Source organism: Delphinus delphis, chromosome 7 (assembly GCF_949987515.2).
Source record: "Delphinus delphis chromosome 7, mDelDel1.2, whole genome shotgun sequence".
NCBI classification, from domain to species: domain Eukaryota; kingdom Metazoa; phylum Chordata; class Mammalia; order Artiodactyla; family Delphinidae; genus Delphinus; species Delphinus delphis.
The window spans coordinates 104080924-104099583 of NC_082689.1; the positions used below are offsets into that span (position 1 = coordinate 104080924).

The window sequence follows — 18660 nt, forward strand, 5'->3', positions numbered from 1 at the left end:
AGAGGCCACCACTTCCTTGCGGTGCCACACCTGCCTGGCCACAGCGAGTGGGCCAAAGGCTTGGCGGCATGTCTCACTCCCAGCTGGAAGAATAGAGATTCTTGCCCCGGTGACGGGGCCGCAAGATGTGAGGTGGGACCATGGTGGCCACGAGGGCAGTGCTGAAGGGAAAGTCCAGAAGCCAATGGCCAGACAGAGCAGACGCCCTCCCCAAGGCCCCGCGCGCTCTCCACAGTAAACCACGGCCCCGGCCAGGGGTCTGCCCCAATGATGCCCTCTCTGTCTTGAACTGGTTTGAGCTGAGTTAACTGTTCAATACAAAGTCCATCCAAATTCCTCACCTCGAGCAGAAAGGTTAATATCAATCCTTTTCCTCTCAAAGCTGTTTTTTAAAAAACGCTCCTTATGTTAGGCTACAATTACATGAAGAATCAAGGAAGATCAGACACATACCCTCACTGTCCAACAAAAACAAAGTGACTTTTCAGTATCTCCCATCTTAGCCCAGTTAAGATGCGCTGCTATTTAGGTTCTACTAGATGGAAAAAGGAAAGGAACATTCCAAAGAAATGGATTATGGTGGGTGTTTTCCTCACAACTCTCTTATTCCTTCTGTGGGGTTTTTTTTTTTAACAAAAGCTAATGGGAATAAATAACAACAAATAGACCCCACTTCTTTAATCCACTTCAGGGTAGACTCTGTCAAGTTATCAGGCCTCCCTCCCCCTGACCACTGACATCCCCTACTCTGCTAATGTTTGAGATGGCCCAGACAGAACCTATTTGCATCAAGCATTTAAGGGGGAAATGAGATTTAAAAAAATTAAATTATTTACTTTATATCCTCTTAAGATTTGCTTTTATCTGAAAGGTCAGAAGCAGAAGAAACGTTCTCCAACACTGTGCCTGGCAACACAGAGACATCTTTTGCCCAGCAAAAAGGAAAAACATTCGGAGAAAAAGTAACACCCAGGACCCAGGAACGTACGAAAGCACTCCCACAGCACCGGTGGGTGGGCAATACGGCCTGCTCGGACCCAACACTTCAACCCTTCAGAACTTCCAGCGCAGAGACACACAAGAGGGCAATACACGTGTATGTTGAAGGATGCTCAGTGCAAAAAACTAGAAACAGCCTAGATGTTGGCAACCAAGTATGGATAAAGAAATGACAGCTAAAAATTCATAGAAGAAAATAGTGCATTAAAGCTACATTAAATCACCCTAGTCCACACCACCCACATCAGCACCCAGAGCTGCTGGTCCTTCAACGGCTTCCATGGCCCCTCGGGTCAGTTCCCAGGTCCTACTAAGTTGCCAGAGGGCAGTCACTCCCTACGGCCCCCTCCAGGCTCCTCCACCCGGGACTCTAGCTCCGCCTCACTCATGAAGGACCCGCCTCACTCGTGTAGGACAGGCCGCTTATGTCAAAACATCATCTCTATTGAGGCCTGCCACATGCTCCTCTGTGTAGTCACTGAGCCATCTCCCTTCTCTCATCCAGAAAAGGCCCAAAGGCCATCTCTTCCACAAAGCCTTTAATGAGCATGATTAAACACAGAAATCCCTACCCGCCATCAGGCCTGGCACCAAGCACTGCCTGCTCTTCCAGAACCCCATCCACACGGTCCACAATGGACAGCCCTCTTTGCCCCGACCCCAAATACCCTGTGAAAATCAGCTACAGCCAGATAATTCCTCTAGGCCAACCTCCCTTTCTCTATTTCAAGCCACTTTCATCCAATTTCTCTGGATTCTTTGCCGTGGTCCTTGTCACAGACTCTCCCTCTACTTAACCTGTTAAAAAGATAACTCAGGGACTTCCCTGGTGGTGCAGTGGGTAAGACTCCACGCTTGCAAGACGGGAGCCTGGGTTTGATCCCTGGTTGGGGAACTAGGTCCTGCATTTGTGCCGCAACTAAAGATCCCGTGTGCCACAACAAAGATCCTATACGTGGCAACGAAGAGCCCACGTGCCTCAACTAAGACCCGGCACAGCCAAATAAATAAATAATTTTTTTTTTTTTTTTTTAAAGATAACTCAGTGGGGTCGGCTAGCTCTTGGTTATCTTTTCACCCTGGATGCCATCTGACAATTTCCCCTTAGCCCAAAACTCTAGCTGGTGAATTCTGTCTACAGGAACAGCTGAATAACCTGTGTCTCACTCAGTACCAAAACAGGACGGAAGGGGCAGGGCACAACCTTTGAAAGAATGACATAGCCCAAGGGCATGACATAAACTGATCAGAACCAAATGGGTCCAAGATGGCGGACAAGTCGACTTCCACTAGACCTTGAGCCTCAGTAAACGCTCACTGTAACACATCAGCCAGCTAAATGACACACCCACAGGCATCATGACAGTTTGAAGGCCCACCGGAAGGATCAAAAAATGGGCACTGGCCCAACTCCTAGAAATCCCCACCCCTTCCTGAAATACCTGGAATACTCCTCCCACCCATTAGCCTATGAAATTACCCAGCCCTATAAAAACTGACAACCCCATACCCTGGTGCCTTTCTTGCCTTCTGAGATGGCCCACACTCTGTCTGTGGAGTGTGTGTTTCTCTCTGAATAAATCCACTTGTTACCGATCACTTTGTCTCTCACTGAATTCTTCCTGCTACGAGACATCAAGAACCTGAGCTTCATTAAGTCCGGAAACCAGGTGTGTGATCTCAGTTGGAAGACCATGGGTTTTGGCCGGGTTCAAGTCCCGGCCACGTGGACTCAAGTGGGTTTAGGCTGGGTTAGAATCCCAGCACATGGGTTCAAGTCCCAGTCTGAGGTGCACGGTTTCAATACTGTCTTCTGTCTCATCTGTTTTTCAAGCTCTCCTTTTTTCCCCCTCATGCAAAGTGTCCTGTAATACCCTGCTACATCCAGGAAGGCATTTTGTTGTTATCTGCCTTTCCATATTCCTTTCACAGTTGTTAAAAAAGGGTATAGGTAACCATCTCTCCATTTCTATTTTGGCTGCTAGGAAGCCCAGAGCTCAAACCAAACTTCACCACATTATGTTCACAAATTATTAGGTTGCCTTAAATTCTTTACAAATATAAATGTACCTAAATAAGACTAAATTTAAACATTTTTTTCTTTCATCACAGTAGTTCCTTTTGGAAATAACTATCAAAATATACACTTAATTCCTGCTATACAAATAGACAAAGGTTATACATTTCAAAAATATATGAAGCCAACTAATAAATGGAGAAGAAATGATGGAATCAGAAAATCACCCTTTGGGGATTCCCTGGCGGTCCAGGGGTTAGGACTCTGCACTCTCACTGCTGAGGGCCCAGGTTTGATCCCTGGTCGGGTGGTCAGGGAACTAAGATCCCACAAGCCTCGCAGTATGGCCAAAAAAAAAAAAAAAAGAAAAGAAAGAAAGAAAAGAAAATCACCCTTTGGCATCCAAACAATTATTTTAGACAAGGATCATCAATGGATACTAAAGCTAGTAGGTGACAGTTTGATGACAAACTGGATATTTACAGTCTCAAAATATCTCCCCACAAGCTACCTACTAATTATAAAAGGAAAAAATATCGACTTTTGGAAGCAACCCGGCAAACACCTCTTTCACCAAGTGGGACAGAGATACCACGTGCTTCCTGATGTGATACACCGATCACTTGCATGGTATTCTGCCAAAACGCATAACCTTAACCCAATCCTGAGAAGCAGCCACCGAGCTCAAATGGAGGGGCTATACGAAACAAACGGGCTAGCAGTAAGTCAAGAAAGACAAGGACAGACTGGTGATGAACTGCTCCAGACCAAAGGAGACTACAGGTGAGAACAAAATGTAGCCTGTGAGCTTGGACTGCATTTGCACCAGAAAATTTTTTTTTCTTTTGCTATAAAGGACATTTGTAGGACAACAGGTAAAATATGAATAAGGCTCACAGACTGGATATTAGTACTCTATCAATCCTAATCCTGCTCTAGATACCTGTGTAAGACTACGTAAGTGAACGCCCATGTTTTTAGTAAACATGAATATGTCTTAACAACTCACAAACGATAATAAAATGCACATACAGAGAAGATAAAACAAGTGGTGAAGTATTGCCACTGGGGTCTGAATGAAACACATGGAAATTTTTTGCACTGGTATGCTGGCTTTGGGTTTATTTGTTTTGTGAGGTATCATGACATTAGTTTCAGGTGTACAACATAATGATTCGGTGTTTGTACATGCTGCAAAATGATCATCGCAAGAAGTCTAGTTAACATCCATCACCATACATAGTTACAGGAAGTTTTTTTTGTGATGGGAACTTGTAAGATGTGCTCTCTCACCAACTTTCGACTAAGCGATACCCGCTGCATGTTACCCCCAGTACTTAATTTGGAGCTGGAAGTCTGTGCCTTTTGAGCCTCCACCCATCTCGCCCAACGAGGACCCTTCCCTGTGGCAACCAACCACCTGGGAGCTTCGTTTGTGTTCTGTTTTGTTTAGATTCCACATAGAAGATCATACAGGGTGTGCCTTTTCCTGTCTGACTTAGTTCACTTAGCATAATGTCCTCAAGGTCCAACCATGTCACAAATGGCATTATTTCATTCTTTTTCATGGCAGAATAATATTCCATTGTGTGCGTGCATATAATATTCCATTGTGTGCGTGCGTGTTTGTGTGTGTGTGTGTGTGTGTGTGTGTGTGTGTGTGTGTGTAGACACACCACATCTTCTTTGTCCATTCATTGACTGATGGACACTTAGACTGCTTCCATATCTTGGCTATAGTAAATAATGCTTCTTTGCACTGTTTTGTGAAACTTCCCTGTAGGTCTGAGTATTTTCCAAAATAAAAACTTTAAAAAGTATATACTGTCATGATTCTATTAGGACCAGCCAAAGAACTGTTTTAAATACACTGATCTTAAATAATGTTGGTTTTTTATTAAAGTACAAAATGAGTTGCTTATCTCTCACTCAGGACCTGGCCTCCTAAAGTCATCACTGGTAGCTGTGAGGTATGTCCTTACACTCTTTTGCTCTGATAAATATGCTATAAATATTGTCGCAACATTATAAAGGAAGCCGTACTGCATGGATGCGGGTGTGGGCTCGGGGGTCAGACTATCCAGATTAAAATAACTTTCTAGTTATATAACCCTGGGCAAGTTGCTTCACTGCTCTTCTCCCAGCTGTAGAACGGGACCAATCCCAGGGCTTGTCACGGGGTACCTGCCTCACGATTACAGGAGGCAATGACCGCCAAGCGCTTCAGGGATCCCGCACGCGAGTGCCTCATAAATGTGAGCCATGCGTACACATCAGCCTCATTGTCAGCTCCATGCTCTCACCCCAGCTGCTTCTTTTCCTTTTTGCTTCGACATCCAATTTATGACTTCTTTTATCATATGTATCCTTATTTCAATTTTAGCTTTCTGAAACCAGGCAAAGTATTAAAAAGAACAAGTGAAACCCTCCGAAAACAGGGGTCCTCGATCAGTGGACTGCCTTTGCCAGTAGGTTTTAAACTCACCCTCAGAATTTCCGGCCAGCCAGCGGCTGCTCTGCTCAGAGCCTCTGTTATCAACAGTGCAGGGTTCAAGGATTCGTATTGTATTACAGAAGATCCAGGCCTCTGCTCCGGGGCACAGGCTGACAAGGGCTACAGGCAGGCACGCTAACTCAGTCCCACCTAAAAGTTCGCTTTCTATGGATCTTGTTATCATTGGGCCCAATAACTACATATCTTCATCTGCTTCTTTTACTGACCACGTGCTGCTACCAAGCAGTCCTGGCACCTTCGTACACTGGCTCACTGGACCCTTATAACAATGCTATGTACCAGGTATCATCAGACCCCCTGCACAGATGAGTAGAGTGACCTGCTCAAAAGTCTAAGTGGCAGAGCCAGGACGGGAATCCAGACTGTTCATGCTCCAACATGAATTATTCCCAAATACACTTTGCTGCCCTTGCATATACATAAACACATATTCAGGAAGAAATGCCATTAATCACATACATTAAGGACACCATTTTTATTTGACAAGCTGCATAAATTTTCTTGCAATAATTTTTCCTGGATTTTTTTTTTTTTTTTTTTTTTTGCCTTTGCTTAGCACTGCTTACTGTAGCTTTCCTACTTGCGAGAGGCACCTGTCTTTTTAAACTACACCCAGAAAAATTCACCTCTTGCAACCCACAGGACAATGCTGCAGGGGAAACCTGGGAAGAATGAACAGCCTCTGGAAGGCCTCACCGCTAGGTCAGCACCAAGCCAAGAACAGAAACGGAAGTCACTTAATCTGAATCCAATCATCTTGTGGCTCTCCTCTCAAGGGCAAAGGGGGAAAATAAAAGCCTCAATGGGAGCCAAGGTTCTAGAGATAGGCAAGGGGAAACAGAGGGGCCTCCAGGTATCTGTCAGCACCTGCGCCTCCAGCCATAAAGGGCACTTGATCTGGGGCAGGGGTCACACTGCGCCCCGAAAAGCAGCTAAGGAGAGACTAAGCCTTCTGCAGTCTGCTTCTGGGCACCACGGCATTTACAGACGCTCCTACGATGCAATTTAACAGTTGATTATTCCCTACCCTACACTGTGCCCTGTCCTCTCATCTGCCTTACCTGTCCCCCCTTTACACCATGAAGACCATTAGGGTGGGGAGGAAGGAAGCCCTCAGTTAAGAGGGAACCTACAAATTTCAAATACAAGTCAGCACGGCCTGGGCCTTGAGACAACAGGGCACAGGGCTGGAGTCCACATATATTAGATTTAGACAGAGCGAGACTGCCCAGCGCTGGCCAGACACTGTGAGGGAAGGGACCGGGCCTGTCTTTTCCCACGGTATACCCACCCCCAGGGCAGTACCCGCACAGGATAAGTATTTAATGTACTTCAGCCATTGCATGGACACCTGGGTTCAAGTCCCAGAAACCTTAATTACCAGCTCTGTCGCCTTAAACAAGTTACCTGATTTATGTGCACGTTAATGTCTTCATCTGTAAAATGAGGATAACAAGATCTACTTCATGTGGCAATGATACGTTAAAATGAACACATCTTTAGCACAACTTCCGGTACACAGGAAACGTCCCATAACCGTGGGTCATTATTATTATTCTACAATGTTAAATACGAGTCCACAGTCACTTATCTAAAACTCTGGAGGCCAAATGTGTTCTGGAACACAGAATTTTCACGTTTTAGAAAGGTAAAATGCTGCACACAATTTTAGACAGACAGATAGACAGACAGGCAGGGACAGATGGATAGGTGGATAGATGGACAGATGGATAGATGGATAGATAGGTATCCCCTTGAACAGAACCTGGGCCAGCACCCACCATCAAACGTGAATATTTCTACAGCACAACATGCCCTAAGCAGGTAAGTGAGGACCATAAGTAGTCTCACATCGGTTCACTCCACATCAAATGAAAAATGAAGAACACTAGGCCTTCAGAGATTTGGGGAATTTGTAACTGCAGAGAAGGGACTGCGGGACTATATTCACAAAAGCACGTGGTCCCCACTGGGATGCTCTGTTCCGATCAGCCCACTAGACACGCACGTTCCTGCCCTGTGAGAACCCGCCAGGCTGCACGCACGGAGCTGTTTGGCTCAGTACAAGTTGCTCAGATGACCTGGGAAAGCTGGGAAAGGCTCCCTCAATTCCCTCCAACTGCCATGGTCCAGGTGGCCTCCCCAGGTGAGCTCACTCTTACCTTCATCCCTTCTCACCTAAAGGGGCAGGGGGAGACAAGAAAAGTGGCTGGTGGTACATCAGGAATCTACTCCACCATCTTCCTCTTTCTTTGAGTTTTATTCAGGAAAAACAGGAAGAGGAGACCACATCAATGAGGGCAGCCATATTCAAATTTTTTGTTGTTTTTTTTATTTTTAATGTCAGACTAATCTAGAAAAGAAGCCCCATAATCAAGAAGAAGTCTCCCATCTCCTCCGTGTCTCCCACGGTCACGGTAACATCGAAGACTTACGAAGCTCTTCCAGCAACGGGGTGGGGTGGGGTGGTGAAAGGTGCCCCACAGTGTAGCCCCAGGGTGTGCCGCCTGTATGAGGACATTACTTAAAGAACCAACTACTCACTCCCCAAGGTGACCTAAGAAAGTCCAAAGCTGAAACTGAGCAGGACCTGTAGGGGCTCCTGGGTACGGGGAGCCCTTCCGTTCAGCCTCCATGACCTTCCCTGAGTTCCGAGGGGCAGATTCCACCGGTTGCTAATCCAGGAAGGGAGGGGCTGGAGAGACATGGGAGGAGCAGCCAGGAAACAGTGCAGCCTTGGGGCAGGGTCCTGGTTCCTCCTCAAGGGACACTTAGTTTTCGAGGGCAGGAGCCTGCTGTAACCCCCTCTGCCTGGCAAAGCAATAAAGTTACTCTTTTCTACTTCACCCAACACTCTGTCTCCGAGATTCAATTCAGCACCCCGTGTAGAGAGGCACCCGTGATCACAGCCAGCTCACAGCAGATAACCAGCAATAGGCTAGCAGATCGCATACTGACCCTAAAATGAGTCTGCACAAGAGAGCTAAAATGCTCCAAAAGCAAACTGCGTTCTATTTAACCTAAATGAATGCTCCGTTATTCCCAACTTATGTGCAAATTATAAGGCTCGCTCTTCCCCCAGCTGAATCACGAATGGTTCCCACCAGTAAAGGAGAAGCATTTACACATAGTAGGTGCTCAATGTTCTAGCTAGTGCCGGGGTTGGCAAACTACGTACGGTCCAGGGGACCAACTGACCTTCTACCTGTTCCCGTACGTTAAGTCTTGCTAGAACACAGCCACACCCATTCATGAACACATTCTCTGGGGCTGCTTTGCATCATAATGGCCCAAACTAGTTAAATATTTACAAGAAGACCACAGGGCCCACCAAGCCTGATATGTTTACCTCTATTCTTCAAGTTTGCTGACCTCTATTCTTCTGAAAGGAACACTGGCTAGGAAATCAGACAGACCTACATTTTTTTTTTTGCGGTACGCAGGCCTCTCACTGTTGTGGCCTCTTCCGTTACAGAGCACAGGCTCCGGACGCACAGGCTCAGCAGCCATGGCTCACAGGCCTAGCCGCTCCGCCGCATGTGGGATCCTCCCGGACCGGGGCACGAACCCGTGTCCCCTGCATCGGCAGGCGGACTCTCAACCACTGCGCCACCAGGGAAGCCTGACCTACATTTTTTTATTACTTAGTTATTTATTTACTTGGCCACGCTGCGTGGTGTGTGGGATCTCAGTTCCCCAACCAGGGATCAAACCCATGCCCCCTGCAGTGCAAGCATGGAGTCTTAACCACTGGATCACCAGGGAGGTCCCCAGAGAGCCCTACATTTAAATCCCAGTTCCATAATCACAAGTAGAAATTACCTTGCAATTCTCAGTAATTTCAGTGACCTCATGTATAAAATTAGGATACCACTATCTACCTTGCAGGGGTGTTATGAAGATTAAATGAGATACTGAATGCATACGGTAAATAAGCAAGAAATGATAGCTATTAAACTTTAATCAAAACCAGGTACAAATTTGTCTACCATGTTAAGAAATACTCAAAGGTAAAGTGATTCAAGCTTCAGCCAACTATTTTTTTTAAATAAGACCTTGTGCTTGCATTCATCTACATTCCCTGCTAAGGAAAAGGAATAACAATACCCAAGCACTACTGTTTTGGAAAGCCAAAAGTACTTCCCTTTTCCTCTCTTATCTTTTTAGTCCTGAATTTAAAAATAAAAAATTTCAAGAAGCCAAGCTTCAGAGAATTATTTAATACAAAGTGAATCCCTTCGAATAAAACTTAAAGTGTACTTCAGGCTCTGAAGGAGAAATCTTGCTCTACGATAAAGGAAAAACACAGGTATGGGTCCCTAAACGGTACGTTTCCAGATTTCAGTAAAGCAACCAAGAACACTTGCCGAGAGTATGCCTAAGTTCCTGAGTTCACACAGGTAACCAGGATTCGTTGAGCACCTGCTATGTTCCGGGCTCTAGGCTCCAGGTGTGAACAAGGCCCATAGTCACCATACTTAGAGACCTTAGAGACCAGGGGGGTGCTCAGCACTGGGTCAGATCAGAACCACAAGACATGGCCTTGACTGCAAAGCCATCGGTATGAAGTCATACAAGATATTAGAGCTTGAGGGCCCTGAGAGAAGATGTAGTCAAACACCTGCCCTGCACAGACAGGTAAAGTGACTTGTCCATGACGGCACGCGAGTCAGCAGCAAACCCCTTCTTCCTGCTTTCCTTCCCACCGAGCTGTCTTTCTTAGAAAGTACTTCACAAAGGGTCAAGTCTTAACCTTTCACTCCTTTGTGACTCTGCAATTCCTATTACGAAAAAAAGACCCAGTCTTCAAACCTCTGGGCTCCTCCAGACAACGTTACTACTTTCTTCTTCTGTCTTCCCACCAAATTCTGTGCATCTCTATTACTGCACACTCAACACTGACTGGAGCCACTCCCGTATTTATTCATGCCCACTCCGCCCCCCCGCCCCCCAGACTACAAGCTCCTTGAAGACAGGAACCAAGTCTTAATACTGATTGATACTCCTATCCCTCACCTCCTCCTTCCTATCAGGAGTCCGATACCATCCGAGTACCCCGCCTCTTCCACAGGGCCACACGCTTCGCTCAGGGGAGGGTGGACCCCTTTGTAGGAACCGGAGGTTGAGCATGATGGCTGAAGGCCACCGTGGACACCTGTCCATTTCCAGCGATACTATGGTGGGCGCGCAAAGCCATTCTGGCCAATGCGATGTAAAAAAGTCTGCTGGGAGCTTCAGAGAAGGTTTCCTCCCAAGTACCAAGTAAAAGACACAAGCAGACATTCTTCTTCCCTGGCCATTGCATTAACTATGCAGACTTAATGGAAATTACTCAATCTCCTTATGATAGATAACTTTAAGTCAACTAAGTCAGCATTCAGTTACTCTCAGCCAGAAGCATCCTGATTTGCACACAGAAAGGTTCGTGGAGCCGTGATTCAAACACAGACAAGGAGACTTCCCAGACCTCAAAAATGTAAGGGACTAGAGTCTCTATCACCCTCCCCTTTGTAACGCTCCCACCACCCAGCAGCCACCACTTGTTAATTTCAGCTAAATGAATAAAACAGATGAATGAAACAGGAAATTTAAGCTCGGCTTTCAAAGACTATTAGGGTAAATTTTATGTCGAGTTTTAAGTGAACTATTAGGGCCCGAGGTAACCAGTCTAAAGCCTGCTGACTCTTAGATAAGATCAAGGTTTAATGTAATTGGAAAACAGTCTATACTAGAGCAAACAAAGAAATCCTGTAAGCACCCTTTCCAAGTCCGAATCCATGTCAGAAGACTGGTTCAATGAAAAAATCACAAAAGGTTCTGTTTCTGGAAGCCCGACTGTCTATAATGTCTATAGCACCTATTAGCACATGTCCCACGCTGTCTTCCCCCTCAACCGGATCCAAAGGGGCCACCTTCTTAACAAACTAAAGGTGGGGAGGGCGAGGGGGGGAAACGACACCTCTGCAGCACTTTGAGCCCAGCCCAGTTTTCATTCATGGGACCCCGCCTGGCCCTTCCCACCCGCCAAGGGCACCTGAAGAGCCTTGATCTTTGGAACCTAAAGGATATCCTCCAGGCCTCTACACACAAGTCACCGGAGGGCCCTTGGCTGAGTACCTGGGCCAACTTCAAAACAGCTAAAATGCAGGTAAAATGCCCACATCCTACTGCCAATTCCACCCCCAGAGAAAATCGGTGAAGCCACTTGCTCTTCATGAAGGGCCAGTCACTGCTAGACGCGATAGTCACTTTAACTTCAAGGCTGCAAATGCTTGCAACCTCTCCCACATAAAAGCCTCTCTTTATCCGGTCGCTTGGCCTTCTCTCAGTGCGCTAAAGGACAAGGGGTTTTCTGAGCTCCAACAAAAATCAAAGAAAACTCTACTTGCTCTTACTGGAAAGCAAGGGATCATGCTGACGGCTCACAAAGGGTTCTCCTAGGACCCATTCTGATCCCCCACGGCTGCCCGGCCACCTAGAAGAGCGTCTTCCAGCGCATGGCTTACCTTGTAATTGCTGGAGTTCACCCAAAAGGTAGCGAGTCCGTCCACGAGTTTGTCTAATGTGGTCTGGTCATGCTCAAGGTCGGCAGACTTCTGTTTGTCTGAGAAATAGTCTATCAGTTCTTGGCCAACCTGCAGTCGCTTCCCCACATCCTTCTGCAGCACCTGTGCCAGGCAGGCCTCCATGCGAGGCTCCATGGTGGAATTCCAATCCAGAGCCAGCCGAAGCTAGAGGGCAGTCGGGGTGACACCCTCCCAGCAAGCGTCCCCGGGAGGCGGCCTCTTTGTTTGCTGAAGGTTACTAAGAGCCTGTGTTTCAGAGATGCAATCTGGGGAATGGCAACAATGCACCATGTGTGTCTGAAGAGCAGCTGGTAGGATATTAAAAGTCCAATTTAAATAACTGGTAGGGGAGAAGGGAGTGAGTGGCAGAGTGATGTTCTCCTCCTGGGTCTGGAATACTTCATAATTCAGTAGTCCATTCTGAAAAGTTAGAGAAGAGAACGACAAATCAGCACAGGTAACAAAACTCTCCAATGCTCGGAAACGTTCAATCACAGACAAAGCAGCTCACGCTGCAGCATCGTTTATAAGCACAAGTGGAGCGAGAAGCATGAACGCTTGGCAACCATATCCGAATAACATAATTATTATTTTTATCAGGAAGAACACTGAAGCCCAAAGCAAAGAGCCAATGAGCTTGACAGTTGGTGGGTTGAGGTTTTTCACAATTTTCCAGTTTGTAAATGCACCAGTCAGGAGAGCAATCATCTGCTTCAGCTGGAAGATTTATTTGTAGCTTAAATTTTGCTTCCCACCAAAAACCTAACACCACTCTGTGTCTGAATCCTGTAGGTACTGTAGCTTACTGTTTCACTCTCAGTTTTCTAAAAATCCAAGTGCTGGAAGTGAGGCAGGCTCCACAGAAACACCACTGACCAAACTGGCCAGCCCGGTAACACTAACCAAAGCCGAAGGCAGCACCTGCACCAAACTTCTTGCTCAGCAGCTTCACAACAGGGTGAGCAGATAGTGGTCCCTGCCTCTTCCTCCAAAGAGTGATGGAGGGAGAAAAGGAAATAGGCTCACATTCTGATCACATTCTATTGACACAGTGTTCTCCACTGACAATAGCACCAACTGGGCTGGGTGTTTTGTTACAAAATCAGGAGACCTCAAAATCGCGCTTGGGGTAGCGCAAAACACATGATATGGGGAAAGTACCAAAATAATTTTCATTAGACAAATTAAACAGGCCGACCATCTAACCTACAGCTGCTGGAACAACTGTACACATTTATATGTTACAATTTCTTCTCTCAATTCCTTCCATTCTAACCCAAGAAGACGCACAGAAAACCTGTCTTCAAGAGGCAGCATCCCCCCGACCCTGTACCAAATAGAAACGTTTTCACGCCGACAGTAGACGCCGACTCTCAGGGGTTCAGCAGGTAGAGCTGACCTTATAAATCAAGTAACGTTAAAATTCGGTGCAGGGTGACTCTTCCAGTCTGAGCACAGGGAATCTCTCCCTTCCTGTCATCACCCCCACCCCATTCCTCCCCACAGCAAAAAAGCACAATGCTCTCTCTGAGTTCTAGAATGAGAAACAAGCCAAGTCATTCAATGAGGAAAACCCTCCTGCAAAGTCCCTGGCACTTAATTACCCATCTTCTGCTTTACTTCCAATCAAGAAGACTCGCTGTCTCACGTGGCAATCCTTCCTTAAATGGAGGAAATACACGCTTTCCAGTCATTTCCACGCTCTGAAACTAGTCCCTCCTTCCCAAGAAAGAACTTCAAATACAGAAAAGGACCTATTACCCTTCACTCCAACTTCTAGTCCAAACAAAATATCCCCAGTTCCCTAATGAGCTCCTATGTCGGACTAATGAAGGGTTCAGTGATACAGGAAAAGTGGAGAAACCAACAGAACCTTTTCTTTCTGGGCCCAATTTTAGCCCAAGAAGGAGCTCTAATAAGGTCAAGCTTGTGATAGATTAAAAAGGGCCACAGATGCTTTGCTACTCCCTCTTCCACCGAGGTGGGGTCTCATCCCCGCACAGTGACCCTGGGATTGGTCTGAGCCTTGCTTTGGCCAGTGGGAAATCAGAGACTGCAGGAGCGAGCAGAGGTCACGTGGAGCTTGCGTGACTGCTGTGCTGTCAGAAAGCTGGTCTAGACTCCTGAACACGAGAGGCCATTAGAGGAGAACCAACATGCTTCAAAAACACCCGGCAGCACCTGCCAGACACGTGAGTGAGTCCACGGAGGGACCATTCAGCCTCTCCTGTCATCCTCTGACTGCGGCTACACAAATACATCTAAGGAGACAAAAACCACCAGGTTAAACCACAAAAGGGTAAGAAATAGTTCATTGTTGTTTTAAGCCACGAGATTTGTGGTGCTTTGTTACACAACAGTAGATAACTGATACACTCCTTCTTCCGCTAAACATCTATCTTTCATTCTCAATGAAAAGAATCTCATATCCTTTATTCCTTCAAGGGGCCTAAAATCAACAGACACTAACCAGCAATGATGATGATGATACCGTTTTTGAGCAACCACATGAGGTGTCAGGCTCTATGCTAGATGATCTGTACAGACTATCTCTAATTCTCCAACCCACTCTATAAAGGAGATACTAACATCCCTATTTTACAGAGGAAGAAACTGAGGCAAAGGTAAGTAATTTTCTAAGGTTGCATGGCCATAAGTTTCCCTTCCCCACCTTCAAACCCTTGTTACTACAAGTCTGGCCTAGTTTTGTTCTGACTCAGGGAAAGAAGGTCAGACTTCATGCTTAGCTGGGAAGCAACAGGCAAGAGAGTAAAGTCTCCACTCCCCAGGGAGGAAGGAGCCCTGCATTCAAGTCTCTTTCCTGTGATTTTTAAAACACATATTATATAAAAACGTCCTCTTCAGTTGGAATTCTGTAAGATTTCTAACAAATAAGTATATGCTTCTTGATGGTAATTATGCAGTAAAGCTTTAGCACACTCAAAAGTAGGTCACAAACTCCTTATGGAGGAAACCCACAGAATGAGATACTAGAAGCCCTCACGCATTAAGCAGACTGGTCCTCTCTGTTCTCTCTTTTTCTCCTTAATTTAAAAAAAGAAGTAACGGATGATCCCCTCCTGCACAAAAGTACAAGACCTCCCTCCCACGCCTGTCCCCCAGCCACTGCGTTTCCCCACCTAAAAGTGAAGACTGTCGCTAGCTTCCTGTACCTCCTTGCACAGATATTTTTAGCTACCCAAGCAAATAAGTATATGTGTACCCCCAGGGAGAGTTTCCTAAGCATTTACAATTACATCACAAGAAGCAGCCCAACTCCGCTGCAGGCCAACAGGAAAAAGTTAAAAAATACCAGGTTCAGCAAGAATGAAGAAACACACAGCAGGACAGCCTGATGTAATGTACACATGTGAGACAGCCTCCAGTCTTGACTCTGCCCTTCCTGAGTGGCAATGGGAAGAATACTGGCTCCACATTCATTAAGTAAGATTAAGGGTGGGAAGGGCTTGCACAGGGCATTTTTGTTTGTTTTTTGTTTTGCGGTACGCGGGCCTCTCACTGCTGTGGCCTCTCCCATTGCAGAGCCCAGGTTCCGGACGTGCAGGCTCAGCGGCCATGGCTCACGGGCCCAGCCGCTCCATGGCACGTGGGATCTTCCCAGACCGGGGCACGAACCCGTGTCCCCTGCATCGACAGGCGGACTCTCAACCACGGCGCCACCAGGGAAGCCCTGCACAGGGCATTTTTAAAAAATAGCTCCAGGACTTCCCTGGAGGTCCAGTGGTTAAGACTCTGCACTTCCCAGGCAGGGGGCCCGGGTTGGATCCCTGGTCGGGGAAATAAGATGCCACATGCCACGTGGTGTGGCCAAAAATAAAATAAAATAAAAAGTACTTTACATTAAAATAAATAAATAATAAAAAATAGATCCTCTCTCGATCCCTTACTTACGGTCCCTACTCTGTGGCACTTGGGCCACAACCATAGACGAGTGCCGAGGACAGGGGCAGAGAACAGAACCAGCTGTGAGCTCTGATCTTCTGCGTCTACTACAGGCTTCTCCATAAGAGAAGTTCAAGGTAGGACCATTTTCACTCGTGACCGAAAACAGCAATGAGTTAATATTTCTCCTAAGTGTCTAGACTGGCTGGGCTCAGCTGGCAGGTCCTTCTGCTAATCTTGCCTGGGATCACTCAGGCAGCTGCTGTCATCTGCCAGCCTGATTACAGCTGAAGAGTCTACAGTGGCATCACCCACATGTCTGAGGCACTGATGCTGGCTGTTGGCTGGACCTCTTGCCACACGTGACCTCTAACCACTCAGTAATATAGTCTGCAGTTCATTATACGTGGTTGGAACATTCCAAGATGGCGAAGGGAAGTGGCCAGGCCTCTCAAGGCCCAGGACACAGAACGTGCAAATCACTTCTGCAACATTCTATGGGTCAAAGCAAGTCACAAGGTCAGCCCAGAACAAAAATGTGAGCAAATGGATTCTACCAGTTAAAAGGAGCCACAAACTATTGTAGCCATGTGCTTCAACCTAACATATATGTAGTCATGTATGTAGTGGGTATCTGTAGAATGACTACATGGATGGGGTAAATACATTTGTCTTCTCTGTCTACCCATTATCTTGATTACTTTTATTTAACCATCAATTTATCATATATCACATCTCATTACAGAAGATACAAAAGAAATGACTATAATCTATGACTTGACTTGAAAACGCTTCCAACTTACTTGGAGAGAACAAGAGATACGTACTCACAAAAAGCTTGTCAATGTGAGAATTCAGCACAAACACAGGGACTTCCCTGGTGGTCCAGTGGGTTAGACTCCACGCTCCCAAAGCAGGGTGCCGAGGTTCCATCCCTGGTCGGGGAACTAGATCCCACATGCCACAACTAAAAGGTCCCGTGTGCCGCAACGAAGATCTTGCATGCCACAACTAAGATCCAGTGCAGCCAAATACACAAATAAATAGTAAAAAAAAAAAAAAAAAACCCCACAAACACAGGATGCACAGTTAGCAGACTTCACAGATAGAATGCCACACCTGCCAAATAAGGGCTATGAATAAGTACTGTGGTTGTTTAGAGAAGGGATGGATCAAGAAGGCCTGGAATGACCAAGTCAAAACCAGTCAGACAAGGCTCAGTCTAAGCTTTGTCTCGAAACATGGACAGGATGTCCTACATCAGTTATGGCACTTAATAGGGGGAAAAAGCCTAAGCAAGTGAGGGATGTGGAAACTTGTGAACGGTTGAGGGAAGAAGTGTGGCAACAGAGACAGTGAGATACCTCTGAGATGGGCAAGCATTATTACTCCCACTTTTTTTTTGGCCGTGCAGCTTGCGGGATCTCAGTTCCCCGACCAGGGATTGAACCCAGGCCACGGCAGTGAATGTGCTGAGTCCTAACCACTGGACCGCCAGGGCATTCCCATTACTCCCACTTTGAAGATAAAGAAATGAAGCTTAGAAAGGTTAGGCTAAAAAAATTTTAAAAAAAAACAGGGGCTTCCCTGGTGGCGCAGTGGTTGAGAGTCCGCCTGCTGATGCAGGGGACACGGGTTCGTGCCCCGGTCCGGGAAGATCCCACATGCCTGTGAGCCATGGCTGCTGAGCCTGCGCGTCTGGAGCCTGTGCTCCGCAACGGGAGAGGCCACAACAGTGAGAGGCCCGCGTACCGCAAAAAAAAAAAAAACAACAACAACCCTGCCCAAGATTTTAAAGCTAATAACTGTCGGGTGGTAATTGAAAATCAGATCTGCCTGGCCCCAAAGTTAGTATTATTTTTGTTATACTACAATACTATATACCACTGCCTCACTGAAAGTTCAAAGTATGGGTACTTAATAACTCAAACATGAAAATGTTAAAGTTATATGGGGCATGAGAAGTAGAGGATTAAGAAACAAGAAATCAAATTACAAAGCACTCAGGAAGCTTCAATAAAATAATATTCCATATCACAGCATCAAGTAGTACAATTTAAATTACCAGCACCAGTGAATCAATAAGCACATCAAAAATTTCCCTGGAAAATATGTAGAAAGCAGGCATCATAATGACAAGCCAACCCCGAAAACTAGAAACGAGCAGAACCAATCCACAGTAGGCAAAAGCAGCTGTTTCTACCAATAAGACAATTTTTCTGCCTTATCCTCATTTGTATAATTACGATATGGTGTGAACCTTTCAAGACGCCCGGCCGTGCCCCGCCAGCAGTGATTCTCTCTCCTCCTTGGACATCCCACAGCCCACTCACTGGTAGCCACACAGTCACTCAGTGAACAGACCCTGGGCCAGCGGTGTGACAAGTGCCCCAGGCTAACTCCTGGAAAGCACAAAAGGTAAGACATGGTCAAGGCCCTCAAGGAGGTCATCGCCTGGAAGAAGGACGAGACAGAAAAGCAGGCGGTGGTGGCGGTACAGGGACAGGCCCTAAGCCGGGGGCCTGGACATGGTGCTACAGTGGCAGAGAAAGGAGAAGCGGCTGCCCGAGGGAATTCAGCGGGGCACTTCAGGATGGGCCCCTGCCACGCACACCAGGCAGATGCAGCACCCGCCCCCCCCCTCCGGCTTTCACGCGTCA

General features: G+C 46.5%; 1 protein-coding gene across 1 annotated transcript in view; it reads right to left on the reverse strand.

The window, feature by feature from the left end:
- The window catches only part of CLASP1 (cytoplasmic linker associated protein 1), a 267853-nt gene that overhangs the window by 220939 nt on the left and 28254 nt on the right, over positions 1-18660 (reverse strand). Inside the window, exon 2 of the mRNA XM_060016946.1 lies at positions 12038-12517. Within this exon, the coding sequence (XP_059872929.1) occupies positions 12038-12232 (195 nt within the window). The 5' untranslated portion in view covers positions 12233-12517. The remainder of the gene's footprint in view (positions 1-12037; positions 12518-18660) is intronic.